The 17,861-nt window shown below is 46.9% G+C and overlaps 1 protein-coding gene across 1 annotated transcript; it reads left to right on the top strand.

Annotated features, from left to right (window-relative positions):
* Window positions 1–6,249: 6,249 nt before the first annotated feature.
* On the top strand, window positions 6,250–10,217 carry RHOV (ras homolog family member V; the record flags this gene model as incomplete). The annotated part of the gene is made up of 3 exons (XM_079536850.1): window positions 6,250–6,445; window positions 9,463–9,521; window positions 9,777–10,217. 3 exons carry the CDS (start codon window positions 6,250–6,252, stop codon window positions 10,215–10,217), a joined length of 696 nt encoding a protein of 231 aa, XP_079392976.1.
* Between the last annotated feature and the right edge of the window lie 7,644 nt (window positions 10,218–17,861).

Here is a 17,861-nt window from a genome sequence, read left to right as displayed (position 1 = left end):
CTTCTGGCAGTAGGAAACTAAAAGTTTTTTACATAAGGAGAAAATGAACCATCTCAAAATGTAACTGGTCATTAGGCTTAACTGAAATTTGTGCACAAATTTCTCAGCATTCAGCTATAACGAGTATTTCCATTCAAAGCGTACATCAGTTCATATTTTTGTAATCTTTTTTTTCTTGATCAGGTCCAGAAGTAGAAGAAATTTTCTTTCCCATTTTGGCAGATACCAGCCTCAGTTAGGACTGATACCTCATGAGAAACCTTTGTCCTATTTTGGTGTGGTTAAACTGGAAGTCAGATCCTCACCTTATTTGGAAATGAATATTCAGCACAAAACTAATCCAGTCCCACAAGTCTGCTCCATCCTTCTGCACTATCATTTGTAATTACTGAATTTACAAACATGTTCAGTAACTGTATCCTAGCACTGCATTCTGAAAAGAGTAGGGAAACAAGGGTTGCAGGCAAAGGATTTATCAGCTCTTTGATTCTCTAAGAGTATGTGAAGAATCACAGTGACTATGTTTTGTGTGTAGTAGTAGTAGTATTAACTTGATAAGGGGAACTTGTGGGAGAGATTTCAGTAAGCAATTCTGATGATGCATTTCAACTGGAAGACCAAATCCTGGTCTTATTTCTACGGCTGTGCTCACACTCACAGCAGATCCAGCTCAAATGGTTAACATTTTCTCCAAGTTATGGACACAGCTGTCACCATTTAGATGCTGTATAACATCTAACCTCTTCAACTGCCTTTCAGGACCAATTTTAGATAATGGCATGGATAAATGTACTATATGAGAGGAACAGATTCCTGGGAGCTTGTCTAAATTTGTGCTCCCATGACACCACCTCTGCCATTTCTGGCTGCCCTGCCCAGCCCATGCTATGTGCACTAATGCATGTATGCTCGCAGATTGAGCCATTCAGTGCCCCATACCTGATGACCATATGATCCATGATGTGCTGGTGCAGAAGAGAGGGCAGGAGGATGTGGCTTTGGGAAGATGGAAGGGCGTAACAGATGCATCTGAGATCTAAATGACTTGAATTGACCCAGAGATTACCTAGCAACACAATTATGATCTTAATTAAACCCTGGACTTCCCTACTGATTTTCACTGCGGATATGGTACTGGGCGTCACTTAATCTCACTATCTATAGAACACTGCATAACTGTTGTCAACATAAAAAATAAATCTCATTTATAAAAGCCATAAGCAAACACATGTTCTTCTCCCAAAGCAACGACAGCCATAAAATACCAACAGAGGTAATATTCAGCCAAGCTCTCAGCCATCCCTGTACCTGCTTTGGGGAAAATGCTGCAGATGCCTATGGCCCCAAGTAAAGAGATCTTTGAATGGTGACAGTTTCCTGGTAGCACAGGCAGCATCTCTGACCACTTTCCTTCTATTATTCAAGGAGAAAGAAGGTTTCACTGTTGTCTTCCCATGGGTATTATGTTTGCTTAGGAGAATCTGAGCTCGAACCTATAAGGGAAGCCATAAAACAATTGTAATTTACACTGGTAAAGATCAAAGCTTGAAAGGAGTTTGCCACCTACTATTAACCACCTTCCCATGTTCTCCAAGCCCTTTGTCAGAAACCAACTTTCTGCACCAGCAAAAGCTGGATGGAACTGTCTTATGCCAGAGGAGCAAACGCAGACCAACTTATTGCAGCTCCTCTGACAATTCAAGGAATTTTCCCACAAGTGAACTATCAGAAAATATTGATGTCACACATGCAATGCAGAGCGTGGTATCCTTTAGCAAGCACACCAAGTGCCCTCATGGAAACTCCATGGGTGTAACCCATTAAGTGCAAAAATGAGTGTACAAATACAAGGAAGAAAGAGTACAAACATGCTAATTCCCTCACTTCTTCCAGTTAAGTGTTTTCTCTTAAGGTGTCTAACTGATTGGCATAATTAAATTAAGCTTGGATTAATTTACCAATTTACCCTTAATCGGAAGTATTCTGTTTCTTTTCAGATTTCAAGAAAGGGTTTTTGATGTCTCAAACCTCCCTCACTTTCCCACATTTATCAGTTGGTGTAATGAAAGATGTACTTTCTCCAGCAGATGGCAACATACTTCTGAATTATTTATAGAACATCACAGAGGCAGGACTCCTTTCTGTGCAAGTCACATAGAAGATAATTTGTCTTTGAGAAAGGGCTGAGTACAGATACAGGTGCTTAATCTTTCCTTGGAACACTTAATACTTTTGAACCTAGTGGCACTGCCATTTTGTTTTAATTTATTATTCAGTAATCTTAAAATCTAATATAATACCATTGGTGCAGCTGTCTGTCCTCACATTTAGCGAGCATGGCAGTGAACAGATGAGCCAGAACATCCTTCTGCATCCCCCATGGCATTGCTTTTAATTTCAAAGAGGAAGAAAGACATTCAGAGGCCAGGGCAGAGGGACCTGCGTTCTTGCATTGCTTCTCCACATAATTTATTATTATTAAAAGTCATTTCAAAATCACACATCTCTGATGTACACCAGAAATACACATTGACTGCTGTAAAATTGTGAAGCATTTTTATTGCTGTGGATTCAGAAACTAAGGAGTTACTATCAGTCAAGAAATCTATATGGGAAAGCAAATATTATGACCTTTCTTCCTTTTACTTCAGATGTGGTAATTTTTCTGTGAATAACAGAAGCCCTGTGTGCTCCTGGCTTGTGCTTTGTGTCTCTGTAAGGCTGTAAGAAAATGATATGGAAAATGCATTTGACATCATTTCCTGCAGGTTGCAGTGGCTAGACAAGGTGCATGCTAGGGAAAACCAGAGCAGGCTCTTCTCTACCTTTTTGTCTGTCACTGCTTTTAAGTGGTAATTACACTTTATTTTTCCCAGGGAGGATGTAACTCAGGTGCATGACAAAATGCCCTGTGACTCAGCATTAGCTGTCTCCCTGTTCAGGATTATGAAAGCGGCTTGCTGGCAGTGGCTATGTTTGACTTCTTCAGCATTTCCCATGGCGTCCCATGATCCTGTTTGCTCTGGCACCTGCACTCCCCTCTAGCCCCTCTCCTAATCCAGATCCACACCCACCCTGCCCTGCTGCATGCCCGTGTTGTTTCCCTGTTTTCATCACCTCCCCTTCCTTATTGTTTGGTGCTTCCCCACACACACAGTACTATGAAAGGATTCAGAAATGCGATCCAAGTGCATCGTTTGCAAAGGGAGTGTGTTGATATACAGTTGTACAAATGCAGGTAAAGCAGCGGGTTTGCTCAGCACCCAGTGGCCATGCCAAGATCGACCAGCATACACTTCTCTCTCTTGGTAAGGAGGAAGCCCTGCTGTTTTTAAAACCCCCTTTGTTTTTAAAACAGAGGTCTCACATTTCCCACAACATGTAGTGTTATTTCTGAGGCAATCTGAGCAGGGTGTGCAGAAGGCTCCCTGTCTGTGCTGTTCTGTGGCCACACATAATTGCAAAGTTACAAATGAGATGAACACAAGGGAGGCAGAATACCATGATATCTGAGGCTCACTGCTCCCCAGTGAAAGTCGAGACCACAAAATTCCCAGGATGGTAACCCTGCACTTCAGAGGGGAAATTACATGGAATAGTTTGTGCTGTCCTATAGGTTTGCCCCCACCTTGAGAGATGAGCCCTCATTTCCTATTCCCCTTTTCATCCAAACTGGTTCGGTTTGTTTTTTTAACTCAGCCCATAGTCAGACCTTTCCTGCCACAGCTCCAGTGAGCAAGGTGGCTGTAATTTGATAGGATGGGGGGTAATGGTCTTAAGTCGTGCCAGAGGAAGTTCAGGTTGGATATTAGGAAGAACTTCTTGTCAGAAAGAGTGGTGAGGCACTGGAATGGATTGCCCAGTGAGGTGGTGGTGTCACCATCTCTGGAGGTATTCCAGAAGCAGGTAGATGTGACACTGAGGGATGTGATTAGTGGGGTTGTGTTGACAGTTGGACTTGATGATTTTAAGAGTCTTTTCCAACCTTAATGATTCTGTGATCCCCTGTATGAACAACAATGTGCAGAGAAGCAAGTGCCTTCCTCCAAATAACTCCATTGTGTTTTGAGGTTTTTTTGTTTTTTAATAATAAGACTTTGTGCAGCTGTATAAACTTTGTTCATTGGTGACAACCACACTGCTTATATAAGTTGAATTTCCACTGTAAATCATTTTTGTGTACTCTAATGGAGTTCCCATTGCTTTTCTGTTTGTGTTAAGCAGAAGCTACCAGTGGTAGCGCAGCCCAGTTGAAGAGAGGCTGAATACCAACAATATCTGAAATCTGTACTTGGTCTGCCTAGAAAAATGTGATTTTCTACACCTCATTCCCTTAGACGGGTATTCCCATCGTGAGGAATACCATCATAATTGGTACTAATTATAATTCCTGGGAGAGAGGCCAAACGTAGCCTTGGAGACTGTATGTGTTGCATTCAGGCAAAAACTGATGGCGCACTGCTTTCTGTGCACAGCCCATCTCTACTTTTGGCCCTCCAGCAGCTCGAGGAATGGGATAGACTTTCACTGCAAAACCAGTTTGTACCCAAATCTTGCAGAATCAGAATGTGTGACTCCTACTGCGTGATTCCTTGCTGCATTGTGAAACTAAACCTGCGTCTTCTGTTAGACGTCAGGAGCAAGGCAAGTCCTGAGAAAGGAACCCGTGGGAGCTGCCCTGTTTGCTTACTTAATCGCTTAGTTTAAATATAGATTAAAAATCACTTAAGCTCATCCACAAGTTAAGTGCATGTTAACCAACGGCTGTCAGAAACAGCAAAGGAGAGAAAACACAGTAAGATCTTTTAGGAAGGGAGCAAAAGAAAAAGGGATTCAGTCACTGGAGCAGGGCAACATGTGCGTCATACCAGCAGATATCTATTCCCAAGTGAAAACCCAGTAAGAATCTGAAGCTGCTGACATCTTTTCATCTCACCCCTCTGCTACTGCTGGCACTTGCTAGCAGTGAATAACTTGGTGCATAATCCCTCATTTACATTTGTTTATTCCGATTGAATGGAAATGCCATAGTTCACATAATGTCACCCGTGTTTGGCACATGCGCTGCGTGACCTTCGTGTGCTGTGCTGCCTGTCCTGGCTGCAGGGCTGCGTGTCCTCCTGCTTGCCCTATCTGTGTGTTATGCAGGGAATACAGCCTGGCCCTGTGCCTTATGAGGCTGTTGAGGACATTCTGCGTTCACCCACTGAACTGACACCAAAGAGCTCGGCACTGGGAGAGGCTCTTCTGCAATCCAGTCACTAGAATAAGCAGCTGCCCACTGCAGCACGACCTGGGCACATATTTTAGCAGCAGCCTTGCTTGCAATACTGCCCCTGTTGTTGTACCTATAGAAATTCAAGGATGTGCTGGTAAAAATGCGTAACAGGGAGATGGAAGAAACTGCTGAAGGAAACTGCAGAGAGAGCCTCCTGCTCAGTGCTATTTCAGGGAGTTGTGGATTGTCTGCAAAAGGTGCACATTTGAAGGGTGGCATCAGCCAGGTCTCTTCAACTGGAGGAGCTGCTGAGCTCCTCTACCAACCATGGGAAAAAGCATGTTAGACTGTGCCTAGTTTAAGAACCCCTTCTCAAGCCCAGCATTAAGACATGTAATACCTGGGTAGCTGCTCGCTGTGGTGCACAGTGCAGTGAGACTCAAGCTGGGGAGCTGCTCATCTGTGGTTCCTTGCCGGGTGCAGGCAGCTCTCCCCTTGTGCATGTGGTGAAGGACATCGTGTAAGGACATGGCGGCATCTATTGCCAGCTCGAGTTTTGCTCCTCCACGAGGAGACAGCTCCACTTTCAGGGCTGATGTCGCAATACAAGCAGTGCATGCAGCAGCGCTTCCCCCGCAGTGCTTTCTGTTGCTTAGCGATGTAACACGGCGGTGCAGCCGTCGCTCTGATGGTGTGGCCACTTCTGTTCGCGACGTGGCGACGTGTTTCTGCCATTCCCTTCCGCTGACTTCTCCACGCTGACCACCAGCACCGCAGCTCCATCTCCACCTGCCCCGGGAGCGCAGGCAGCAGCGCGGGGCGGCCGGCCCGGCCCGGAGAGGCGGATCGGGGCGGTCCGGGGCGGGCCTATGGAAATGAGGGCCGGTTTTGGGCTGCGGGCGGCAGGTGTATCCATGAGGATCGGGCTGAGGCGGGCCGGGAAGGGTGGCCCCGTTCGGTAGCAGCGCAGCCGGCCGGGCATGGCAGCGGCCCTGCAGTGCCGCAACCCACGCTGAGCCCGCGCTGCAGCCATGCCCCCTCAGGAGCTGCTGGACTACGCGCCGGCCCTGCGCAGACACAGCCCGCCCCGGGGCAGCGGCCCCGAGCTGGGCATCAAGTGCGTGCTGGTGGGCGATGGGGCCGTGGGCAAGACCAGCCTCGTCGTCAGCTACACCACCAACGGGTACCCCGACGAGTACCAGCCCACCGCCCTCGACACCTTCTCAGGTACGTGCCCACCCACACGGCCTTGCGGGGTGGCTGTATGGGGAAGGAGAAGGGGCTTTCGTACTTGTTTGGTTTGTTAGCTTCAGGGGTATCACAGCATTGAACCGCAGGCTTGCTGTCTTCAACTGATGTTCAGCAAAACCACGCCTTTCCCCTCACGGTCGTTGAAGTGAGCCTGGAGCAGAGGTCGCAAAAAAATTGAAGGGCTGTATAAGTCTGTCTAAAAAGCCTTCTCTGTCATCTGATGAGCTCTCATTAGTTTTCCTACTTTTGTAAATGCCGTCTTGGTGCTTGTTTCCACCGCTCCTTTTTTTGGGCTCCAGCTTCTTGTATAAAGCCCAGAAAAAATAAAATAAAAAAAACCCTTGGAAAGATTGCTGATTGTCATCATATCTGAAGAAACACGGCAGTATGCGATGGTGCAGATAGGTAGATCAGAGATGGACTCAGGTCAGACCAGGAACTAGACTTTCGGTGTGTCATAGTCTCATGGGCTCTCACAGGGATCGTTTTCTTTGTCTGACTGTCTTCCCAGTTGCACTGAGAATTGCCAATTTGAGCAACAACGCTGTTGCTGTTTGGGGTCCTGCAGCCCCTTGGGAACAGTTGCAAGAGCCCTCAAGTCCTCCATGAGAAGATTCCTGCTCTCTCCGCTCTCCTCAAGCTCATCTGTTCGGTTTGTGCTAAGTTGTGAGGGTCAGGAGCCTCCAACTGAACTGAACTTTCTGAAAGGGCAAGTTCATAGGAAAATGATCAAGAAAGGTGGAAATGAGTGTGGGTTCCAAGACTTCTTTCCTAGCAGCAAGTAGTTTGAGGAGAGCTGGGCAGAGGGTTAGCCCCACTCCGAACATCAAGCTACCAAGCCTGACTTCCAGAGGTGCATAGCACCATATAAACCCAAAATATCATTAAAGATTTTTCTTTAAAGTCTGGTTTCATCTTGGGAGGAGGGCAAAGCAAAACAGGGAGAATAGGGGAATTTCCCTTCCCACTGTTAAGTTGGATAAGCTTGAAAAAAGTACCTTCCTGGGTTCACAAAGGACAGTTTAGGACCCAAATCAGAAATTTCAGCCCGATTTCCTCATCTTTGGGAATGCTTGCATCTGAAACTTCCAGCAGAGGTGAGTCGCACATCCTAACCCAACTTCTGGCCAATGGACAGTAAGGCCAGTAGGAGCTAAAGAAGTTAATGAGATAGGAGAAAGTGCTGCATTATCAGGGGAAATAGCACCAGGACCGGGATGCAGCTCCACTACCCGGGCACTGCCTGCGGCTGGGTGCACTGCCAGGCACAGCAGTGCTGAGTGCAGCACATACCCGCTGACCTTTCCCCACCAGGCTATCCTGTTCTGCAGGCCCCTCTGCTGTTGTGCCGTGATCCCCGGGGTGTGGACCCGATGCGGGCGGTAGGTAGAGACTTGTCACAGAGTTGCTAGAGTAGCTTAGCTTGCAGCAGGTACGAAAAATCCTTGTGCAAGCACTGGAGCAGCAGGTAATATACATGGTGCCTTTTTTTTTTTTCTTTTTTTTTTTTTTTTCTGAAGGCTGTAAAACCTTCAGAGATGCTAATTTGTTCTCTTAGCGCACTTTGGAGGCAGAAGAAACCAGATACTAGAAAGGCAAATGCCCAGTGCCTTGAAGATCAAGTCAGCATCTAGCAGGTTCTTTGATCAAGAACAGGTTTCTCTTCCTCCTCTGGGGCAAAGATATGGTAACGATCCAACCGATTCCCAGTCACAAGGAAGCTATGACTTTCAGCTATCCCGCGAGGAGTGGCACTGTGGTGTACGCACCCACCCCTTCATTTTTCTTTCACTCGCTGTCTCCCACCCGGGGAGTTTCAGTTCACGCTTTGTGCCTCCCTCCTTCTCCCCAGTCTGCTCCCAGGGAGGAGAGGTCTTCTCCAAGAGTTTCTATTAGGCTCTCCAGGTCAGCTGTTTCTGTCGCTTTTTGTCACCTGGCTAATTACCTTAGAAATAGGATCGATCTTTTTTTATTCCTGTCTTTTGTCTTTTTTTTTCTAATTAAAGGAAGGAAAAAAAAAAAAAAAAAAAAAGAAAAAAAAAAAAAAACAATAAAGCCTCCTCCCGGGCCCAAAGAAGCGGTTTAGCTAGCTAGTGTGAAGTGCCAGCCATTGTCACTTTAGCACAGGATGTCTGCCTCCATTCAGCAGAGCACATCCCCATCCACATTGTGAAGACTTTTAATTGATTGCGAGTTCCTCTGGCATCTTTCTCTCCTTTTCCTCAGTTCCCAGCCAGACTCTGCGGTGTCTGTGCACTTAAACATCTAACAGTTTCATTCCAGATTTCCATTAGAGGTCCTGCCAGCCCTCAGTCTGAGTCAGCTGATACCACATGAAGGCTTACTGTGATTAGGCAGTGAAATGGGAGCAGACCTCACATTTGTAACTCAGCAGTTTTCAGTGTGTGGATAGCCTCTGAAAGGGATTTCACTCGTCACTGCTTCCTTCATAGCTTCTTTATTTCCAAGTTGGTTTTAGGTATTTGCTTTTTCTTATCTGGGACACTTCCTGAAATAGATGTTTTTTAATAAATAGGGAAAATCACCAATAGTTCGTTTAACGAAGAGTGATTTGGGCTTCTTCCCTAAGTCAAGAAGCTGGGAACAAGTTGCTGAAGTTCTGTTTGTTCCACTTGGAGAGTGGAAGAACAACAGATTGTTTTCAGGGCACTGTTTGTTTAAGGTCTCTTCTTCCTAAGACTTCTTCAGTAATATGGAACGATTCTTTGAGAATACTGGAAAACAGCACCTGAGGGATAACCAAATCAGGACATCTATAGCATGTCTCATACTGTTTCCAATGCAAACTTCAGCTGTTTTAGTGACGTCTGTGAGGATGCTCAACAGCAAGGACAGGCTGAAGTGACTTCAGTGACTTCAGAGGTCTCTTTAGCAGGATACAAAACAAAGTACTCCAAGGGGAAAAAAGAAAAAAAGTATGTGTGTGTGCTGAAAACTTCTGTGGTCTCATCCTTATTCTCTTTCTGTTACAGTGCAGGTTCTGGTGGATGGAGCTCCAGTGCGGATCCAGCTGTGGGACACTGCTGGCCAGGTAAGCTCCGTCAAAGGAACGATCAGCTCTGGTCCTGTGGGACAGGGCCCATTTGCAGGTTTTTGTGGAAGGCAGTATTTAACTGGAAAGGAAGGAGATTTGCTAGCACAGTGTCAGCCATTCGCTGACATGGCAGACACAGACTGGTGAATGTCCTAGTTAACGTGTGAAAATGTCACTGCAGCATCGTGCTCTTAGAACTCTCATGTTCAGTCCAGTGAAGATATATTTTTTCCCCCTCTCCATTCTCTACAGGAGGATTTTGACTGTTTGCGCTCACTTTGCTACCCAGACACTGACGTCTTCCTTGTCTGCTTCAGTGTGGTAAATCCAAGCTCCTTCCAAAACATTACAGAGAAATGGATCCCTGAGATACGAACTCACAACCCCCGGGCTCCAGTGCTCCTAGTGGGGACACAGGCAGACTTGCGGGATGATGTCAATGTCCTCATCAGCCTGGATCGCTACCATGTGAAGCCCGTGCCCCGGCCTCAGGCAGAAGGTCTAGCAGACAAAATCCGGGCTGAAGCCTACCTGGAGTGCTCAGCACTGACCCAGAAGAACCTCAAAGAAGTGTTTGACATGGCCATTGTCAGCGGTGTTGAGCACAAAGCACGTCAGGAAAAGAAGATGACAGCCAAAGGCATCAAAACTCTCTCCAAGTGCCGCTGGAAGAAGTTCTTCTGCTTTGTCTGAAATTGTGCTTGGGAAGAGGAGACAAAAGAAACACGTGATGCCAGTATTACTCCACACCTTCTTGGAGTGACTGCTCCTGTGGCCCCAGTGAGGAGGGTATGATAAGCTGCTGGGCTTGGAAACCTGGCTCTTGCTGGGTTACAGCATCTAATGCCTGGGAAACATGAACTGTTGTGCTGGGATTTGGAACGGTCCAGGCAGCTCTAAGTACCTGATGGACACGCCTGTTGTGTCCCAGGCTAATATAGGAGCCTTCAATACGTCAAAACTTAGTACTGCAGAACAGGCAGGTTCCTTACATTGATCAAAATGGCCATTTTTCTGTCTGAAACTAACAGGCTTCCAGAGTCCTGACAGAGAATGAGGAGGGCAGGGACAGCTATGGGTGACTGCAGTGTGGTCAAACACAGGCTGCTGAGACTGTAAAGCAAGACTTGTGTTTCTCCTCTGATTCTGCTTCCCCAAATAGCTAGATGCCACTTGGCTGGGAAAAAAAGCTGCACTCTTTCTTAAAAGCCCTGTATTCAGAGTGCCCTTGAGAAGGTTTTTCCTAAATAAAAGCCATTAGCCAGCTGAAGAGAACATGCATTGGAAGCTGCATTAATTCTTTAAGCAAAATGTTCTTTGAAAAGAACTGGACTCCACTGAGTGCCAGTGCTGTAGCCCCATCTGAAGAGGGGGTCATGAACTTGGGGACCTGTTATGAAAGGCCTTTGTGTGTGTAGTGATCAGAGAGAAAGAATAGGTGAGGGGCAGCCGAGGGTGGCTCTGTCTGCCTAGCAGAGGGCAAACTGTGTCAGTGAAAGGTTTGTAACGCTGCCAAGAGGTGAAATGTGGATGGAAAGTCAGTGTACGTTAGAAAAGAAATGGAGAGAAGGTAGAAAAGGAAGGGAATAAAAGGGAAGAAGAGGTGAAAGAAGGGAAAATGAATAAGGAAAGAAGGAACAGCGTTAAATGAAAGTTGTGATTCTACTTAATCGGTGAGTCATTTAGGGACTAGTGACATCAATTTCAGTGTAATGTTGTCCATACTTTAAATTCTGAATCAAAAAGGAAGGGTCTGTAGAGAGATAGTTCCTCTTGGCCAGTAAAATCCTCTGTTTCAAACCTAGACAGGAGAATAGCAATTACCTCATGCTGTCCTTCCTGAGGTTGCTGAACAGGAATGGAGGGCTCAGGGCTTCTTTCTGTTGTGCTTTCCTTTCTCAAGGATCACAGCTTGATCTGCTGAAACTAAAAGCAAAGGAAACTCATGAAGTTCCTGTCAGAGACAGATATTTGCTATGTTTGCTTTGTTGCCCACTCCCCTGTTTCTCAGGGGATTCATTTACTAGTGAGTCTACTCATACTTTATTGCAGAACTTGCATTAACTTCTAAAACTTTTCTCACAGAGACATTTTATTCTGGCTTGTATAGCAAAGTATGACAGATCTGTCAAGCAATGCTTTCAATACTTGGGGTTCTCTGCATCTGGACATTATCCATCACTTTGGGAATGCTCTGAAATAATGTGATGTTTGGGGATATAGCTGGAAATGTTTGCCCTGTGCTGAAAGAATGCGTAATTGGGCCAGTGGGCTTGTACAAAAATAAGTACATACAATCCAGTGTGGCTGTAGATCCAAATGCCTGCAAACATCTCTCTTTGTGGTACAGCTCACGTAGTCCCCAGGACGTGACGTGAGGATGCTGTTATCAGTGGTCTGAATGAGATGGGCAAGTCTTCTTTCAGCCATAGAGCTGCTTGTTGGGTAGGGCTTTGAGACCTCAACAGACTAGTGTGCCAGAATGAGTTGTGAGTTGACAGGACTTCCCCAACCAAAATGCTGTCCAGGTCCAGTGAGGGATCCACAGAGATGGAGAGTAAAAAGGCAGTCGCTAGAAGTGAGGTGTGCTACACATCTCTAGACAGCATACCATGTATTGAACAAAGCTCTCACCATATATCCCAGTGTCTCTTACCTGTACAGGCACCTTTGTTATATTATGACTTCAGTTTGTCTGTTGGGTCTTTATGCATTTCTTTAACCTGTGAAAGCAAGGATTCAGATGTGACCTGCTGCACTGTCCTTGTACAGAGCAAATCCACAGGTACAAAGAACAGTAGCCTTGCCCCATGCTGGGGAGAGCAAACATTGTCCTGCAGTAGCTTGGTATAAACAGGGATTCTTTCATTCTGGAAAAGAAACTGTACTGAGAGCTGCTTTCTTCCTCTGTGATTGTGTCAAATATTTGTTCAAATAAATTTTTTTTTTTTTAAATGTCTGCAATTTGCATTCATCATTTTGTCAGAGCAAAGTAAGCTTGGATTATAGATAGTGGAGGAGGTATTCCATTTTACTGACAGTAAGGTAAGAGGGGAATTGCCTCATTTCTCCCTTGTAAAGTTAGGACTTAACAGGAGTAAAAATCCCTCCCCCTCCAATCACTGAAAGCCTTGAAGATCCTCCTGTGGCCTCAGTTAATGTTCCCCTCCCTCAGCAGCTGCTCAGGATGGAGGCTGCTGAAAGGACAAACAATGAGTTTGCAATGCTCCTGGTGCCCCTCCTTAAGCCATCAGCCAGGGACTGGTCTGGAGGGCCTCAGACAAGCCCAAATGGAACTTGTGTTTGGAGACCTAATAACAGCTTGCTGCTCTGTCATTAGGCTGGTAGGTAATTTTGCCACTGAACTCACTTAAATTTGGTAGTTAAACACTAGCAAGTGCTTAATGAAATGCTGAAAAGTTTGCTTCTACAACATCAAAACTCTATCCTAGAAGTTCACACACAGGACTACGGAGGGCTTTTATCTGTCTGCATTTAGGGCTCAGATTAAAAAAAGCAAAACAACAAAACATGGTGGAGCACAGGCAGTGAGCACACCAAATGCAGAAACTGGAAGGGAACAGGGAATTACTGCTGATAAGTAGAGCCAGCTTTGCAGCTTCCCAGCACTCAAGCTCCCAGAAAGACCTGCGAATGGAAACAGCAGGGAAGTGTGAATTAACTTCTCACGGAATGAGTCATTCCACTGAGCCATATCCTGTCATGTGCACAATAAGCACACTAAAACTCTCTGAAACCCGTGAACTCAGCCTCACCACCACCCCTCCCAGGAGCTGGGCTATCTCATTAAATGGAGCCCCAGGTGGCTTTGCTGGGACAAAGAGAGCTCTGGTAAGGCTCAGGGTTGTTTCTGTGTCGCAGTGCTGCTTGACCAACCTGTATTTTCAGATGATGCTGAGAGCACAGCATAGTTCCTGGGAGACCGTTGCTAATACAAACCACCCCACCAGGCTGGATTAAGCTAGCCAAGCCCATTGCCAGACAAGTGTGATTCCATACAAGTGTCACTTACCTGAGACAAGAAGGGACTTTTATTCAATCTGATTGAACTATGATCAGCATCAAGTGCCAAAATAGTGCATGTAGAGTAGAAGTTCTTAGTACCCTTCTTACTTTGGTTTCTGACTCAGATCCTGATCTGCAAGCTTCGGCATCCAACAGAGTAACTCATCAGAGAGTTCCTACTGGTGTAGCCAACACAACTTCAGCACAGGCAAACACTACGTCATGTAATTCTGCACGAAGCCCCAATAGAGCTCCGGTACTAGTGATGGGAGAGATGTGAAGAAGACTGGGGCCTTTCTTCTCTTTCCTCTGTATGAGCACACCCTAAACAGGCCCAGCTGTGCCAAGATCCCAGCTGGCAATGCTTTCCTGAGCTTCCACTAAACCCTGACAGGGAATTAATCCCCAAAATAATACCAAGTTTCATCTGACTCAACACAGCCTCCTTCCCAGAGCCAGAAGGGCAAGTCTCAAAGGTCCCTTCAGGAGAGCTTGAAGCCCTCTAGGTTACACCCTGCTTACTATGAAAGAACAGGCTGATTTCTGATCAGGAGCTGAAATGAGCCCAGTTGTGGGGGCAGTCGGGGCCAGGAGCCCTGCTGAAATGCAATCACAAGAACATTACACCCTCCCCCTTTCCTGAGAGGGGTATGACTGTGTTAACAGCTTTACCACCTTTTAAAATGTACTTCAGGTGCTAACTAGCTTTTTCATCAAGTTGTCTAATGGATTACACTTGAAGCAATCATTTCCATTTTGAAAGCAGAGGCCAGTTTGACTTTTTCCACCTGTCTTTGGTCTGCTTGTGCTGCTTACAGATCTTGGCTCTCCTTTGCGCTGTTGCCTCTCTCAGAGCCAAGCTTTGGTGCATCCAGGTGATAGGGTGTTTATACACAAAGAAACAGCTCATTTTTGATCAGACAGCTCCTAAGCTGACCCCCCCCTGTGCTGGGAAACACTGCTGAAGCCCCAGCTCTCTGCATGCATCTGCTCCCCGAGGAGGAATCACAGGGCTGGCCCAGCCGGCACCTGGGCCTCCTGGAAGCTGCTTACTCACGCATCTGCTGAGTCCAGCCCTGGGCTCTCCGTTCCCACCATATAAATACGGCATTGTACTTGCAAAGACCTATTGCACAAGAGAGCAGGGTATGTTTCAACGTATCCCTGAGACAGGTTCCCTTGGCTGCGGTACCACGTGATGCCCATTCCCAGGGTGACACCGTGCCCTTTCCAGCTCTGGGACCCAGCCACTCAGCACCCAAACTTGCCTGACTTGTTCTGGGAGAGCAGGAGGAGATGTGGGTCCCATCCTCCCCCTCCGTCCCCTCACCCCCAGCACTGCCCCTGGGGCTGTGTTGTGAACTGAAATACACCGGTTTCTGCTGCTGCAGAGGAACATCAGGTGTGGGAAATCTGGCTCGGGGACAAGTTTCACCACGAGTCACTGAGCCAGGCTTTTCTTTCCCATGAGATAATCTTGGGCGGGGCAGACAATCGCTTTAAATTAAAATACAATGAAAATACATGGGCTTCCCAGGGCTTAGGGTAAATCTCTCTTTCCTTGTTTTCTCAGAAAGCGAGCCAGGTTCTGCTGCAACCTCCCACAGGCCTGCGGCGTGGAGGGCAGCACTGCACAGAGGAGCCAGGCTGAGGCTGTATGCCCACTGCCCCTCCAGCGAGTGGCTGGTGGCAGGAGGCATCCTGCAAGGCCAGGGCCATTGCTGGGACAGCACAGCCTGCTGTGGAGGCGCCTCTGTGGCCCTGCAGAGGAGGAGGGATGTGGCAGGTGGGGCTGCTGAATCCCTTTCTTGCAGCATGCCCCTCATGTGGGTGTCCTGCAGGTCATGTGGCTGCTGGCATGGTGGATCTGCTCCTCAGCCGTGAGCAGAACCAGGCTGGGCAGAAGGAAGCTGTGGGCTGAGGACTACCACCATGGTGTTGTCACTGTGTGAGCTTTGCCACGTTGAGACCCCCAGCCCTGGAGCCTGCATTGCTTTCCTATCTGGCAGCATATGCTCTAGCAGGGCCCGTCGTGAGAGGACTCGGCTCTTCTGGCAGAGGTTGGGTCCCTGCGGGGTGAGACAGGAGAGAGGCTGGGAAAATGCTGCTTGAGCAGCACAGATGAGCTCGAGGCAGTATTGCCCAGCATGGGCTGTTCTCCTGCTGGGAGCCCCGGGTCCCTGCAGCGGGCTGGAAGCAGGAGGAGCACCGGGGCATGGGCAGAGCTTCAGAAAGTGCGCATTCATCTTCCCTGCCAGTAAGGCAGAAAGCGCCCGGGGTAGGATGATGACGCACCGCACACCTGAGATCGTTTTCATGGGAATAGACCCGTGAGAGACAGCGAGAGGAAGAGCCGGGGAAACTCTCCCAGCACTTCAGCCGGTGTCAGCATTCACAGAGCAGATTTCACAAGATAAACAAAAGCCTTTAATAACCACACTGGAGCGAAGCTTTGAAACCCTGTGCAATCCCTGCCAGGAGAGCAGAGCAGCAGAGTCCTCGCACCGTGCTGGGGCCACCACCAGCAAGAGCCTGGGTGGCCACAGAGAAAAAGGCCCTACAAACACCCAAACGTCCAGATCGTAGTGTGGGTACCCAAGCTGTGCTCCCAGCCGTGGGTACTAACATGCACAGTGCTATATATAGTGCCCATGAATATTCATGCCCTGTGCTAGGGGGTTTTAATAAGATGGAGCAGATGAAAGATGCCATCCACCCTGGAATATTATCTGGGCAGAAGTGTGTAATCTTGAAGGGAGGGGAAGTGAGGATGTGTTATGCTGTGATATCTTCTGTAGGGTTTTTCTTTTCTGTAAGCCAAATAGATTTGTAGAATAACGAGTTATCAGTGTATAACTGAAAAATCTTAAATGTGCAAGACTCCTGTCAAAAGATGCTAAGCCTGAAATATAGGGATTATGTGCTAACCAGTAAAATACACCTATGCCCTGGAAGGAGCATCCTGAAACATCTGGTTATTTGCCCTAAAGTACCAGTTAGAACAGGGGAACAGAGCTCCTGTCTTTCCTTGCTATGGGTCTGTTCCCTGTCTTCAGGCATCTCTTTTCAGATTATAAAAGCACTGTGGTAAGTGCTGGGAGAGAGGAAAAGTCTAAAACTGCTTTTCAGTCATCAGAAATTTGGAAGTGCTAACTCAGGCTTTAACATCATTCCCTTGCATGGCTTTGGACAAATAACTTTCTCTCTTCCAGTTGAACAAGGGAGCTGCCTCCCCTCCATGGCATGTGATAGGTTTATTAACTGGCCTAATGGGGTGCCAAAGCACATGAAGAGTTATTGCCAGGAAGATCACAGCATTTCTCCTCACATTTCTCAAAATGGGACAAGAGGCCTGAGATGTGTCCAGACATTGACCATCCATAATTGTCTTTCATGAATTCAGTAGATCTGGGAAACCAAACACTGTGATCACAGCTCCAGTTCTTGGGTTCAGGTAATCAAGGAGGAAACACAGAATTCATTTAAAGCAAACATCTCCAACCTTCAGAGGTGGTGAAGGAAACCTGAAATTGCATGTTCTGGAAAACAGGAAATGTTCTGAGCAGGGAACAGTACAGTACAGTACATCCTCCCTCGCTCCTCATCTGGGTGATCAGCTGGTGAAGGGACAGCTTGCTTCTGCAAAGTGCTGAGCTCACTTATGCTGCCCTTCAGCATTTTACTGGCACCCACTGGAAGTCTTTGGCCACAGCTGTGGTCTAAATAATTACAGAAGGGAAGAGGGGCCAGCATGAACATTCCAATATTACAAATTCAACTCCACAGTAAGCATTAGCTGTAGGAAGTAGGAACAGTAGGAAGAGACCAAGTCCAGCTCTCAACCCTCTGTCCTAGAGCATGGCTTTATTGGTAATTAAAAACTACATCTCAGCTTAATTTTCTTCCCACACTTGGCTGTACTCTATCTTACCCCCATCTCAAAAAGACATGTCAGTCCTTTCATATCCTCACTGAAGTTCACAGAGATTTGCCAGCATTAATCAGAGACGATTACCTCTTCATCTTTAGGCAGGGATATCAGACCTGAGCTGAGGGTGACTCACAGCAAAATCACTTCCCCCTGTGAGGTTCTTCCAAACATCCCTTTTGCCCTAAGACCTCAGCGCCTTTGGTCATTCTGCACTTGGGAAACTGTCTAGGCATGGAGCAAGCCCCAGCTACTACCCAGTCCATGTATTTCACATCCCTGTCTTTTCATCTTACCTTATGAAACTAAGGTTACAAGCTGGTTCTGGCCAGGCAGTTTCACTTTTTTTTTTTTTAGATGAGCTTTTTCCAATGAATTTTAGG

The sequence above is a fragment of the Tetrao urogallus genome (genome assembly GCF_951394365.1).
Source record: "Tetrao urogallus genome assembly, chromosome: 6".
NCBI lineage: Eukaryota > Metazoa > Chordata > Aves > Galliformes > Phasianidae > Tetrao > Tetrao urogallus.
This window is presented reverse-complemented; position numbering and strand designations above follow the sequence as displayed.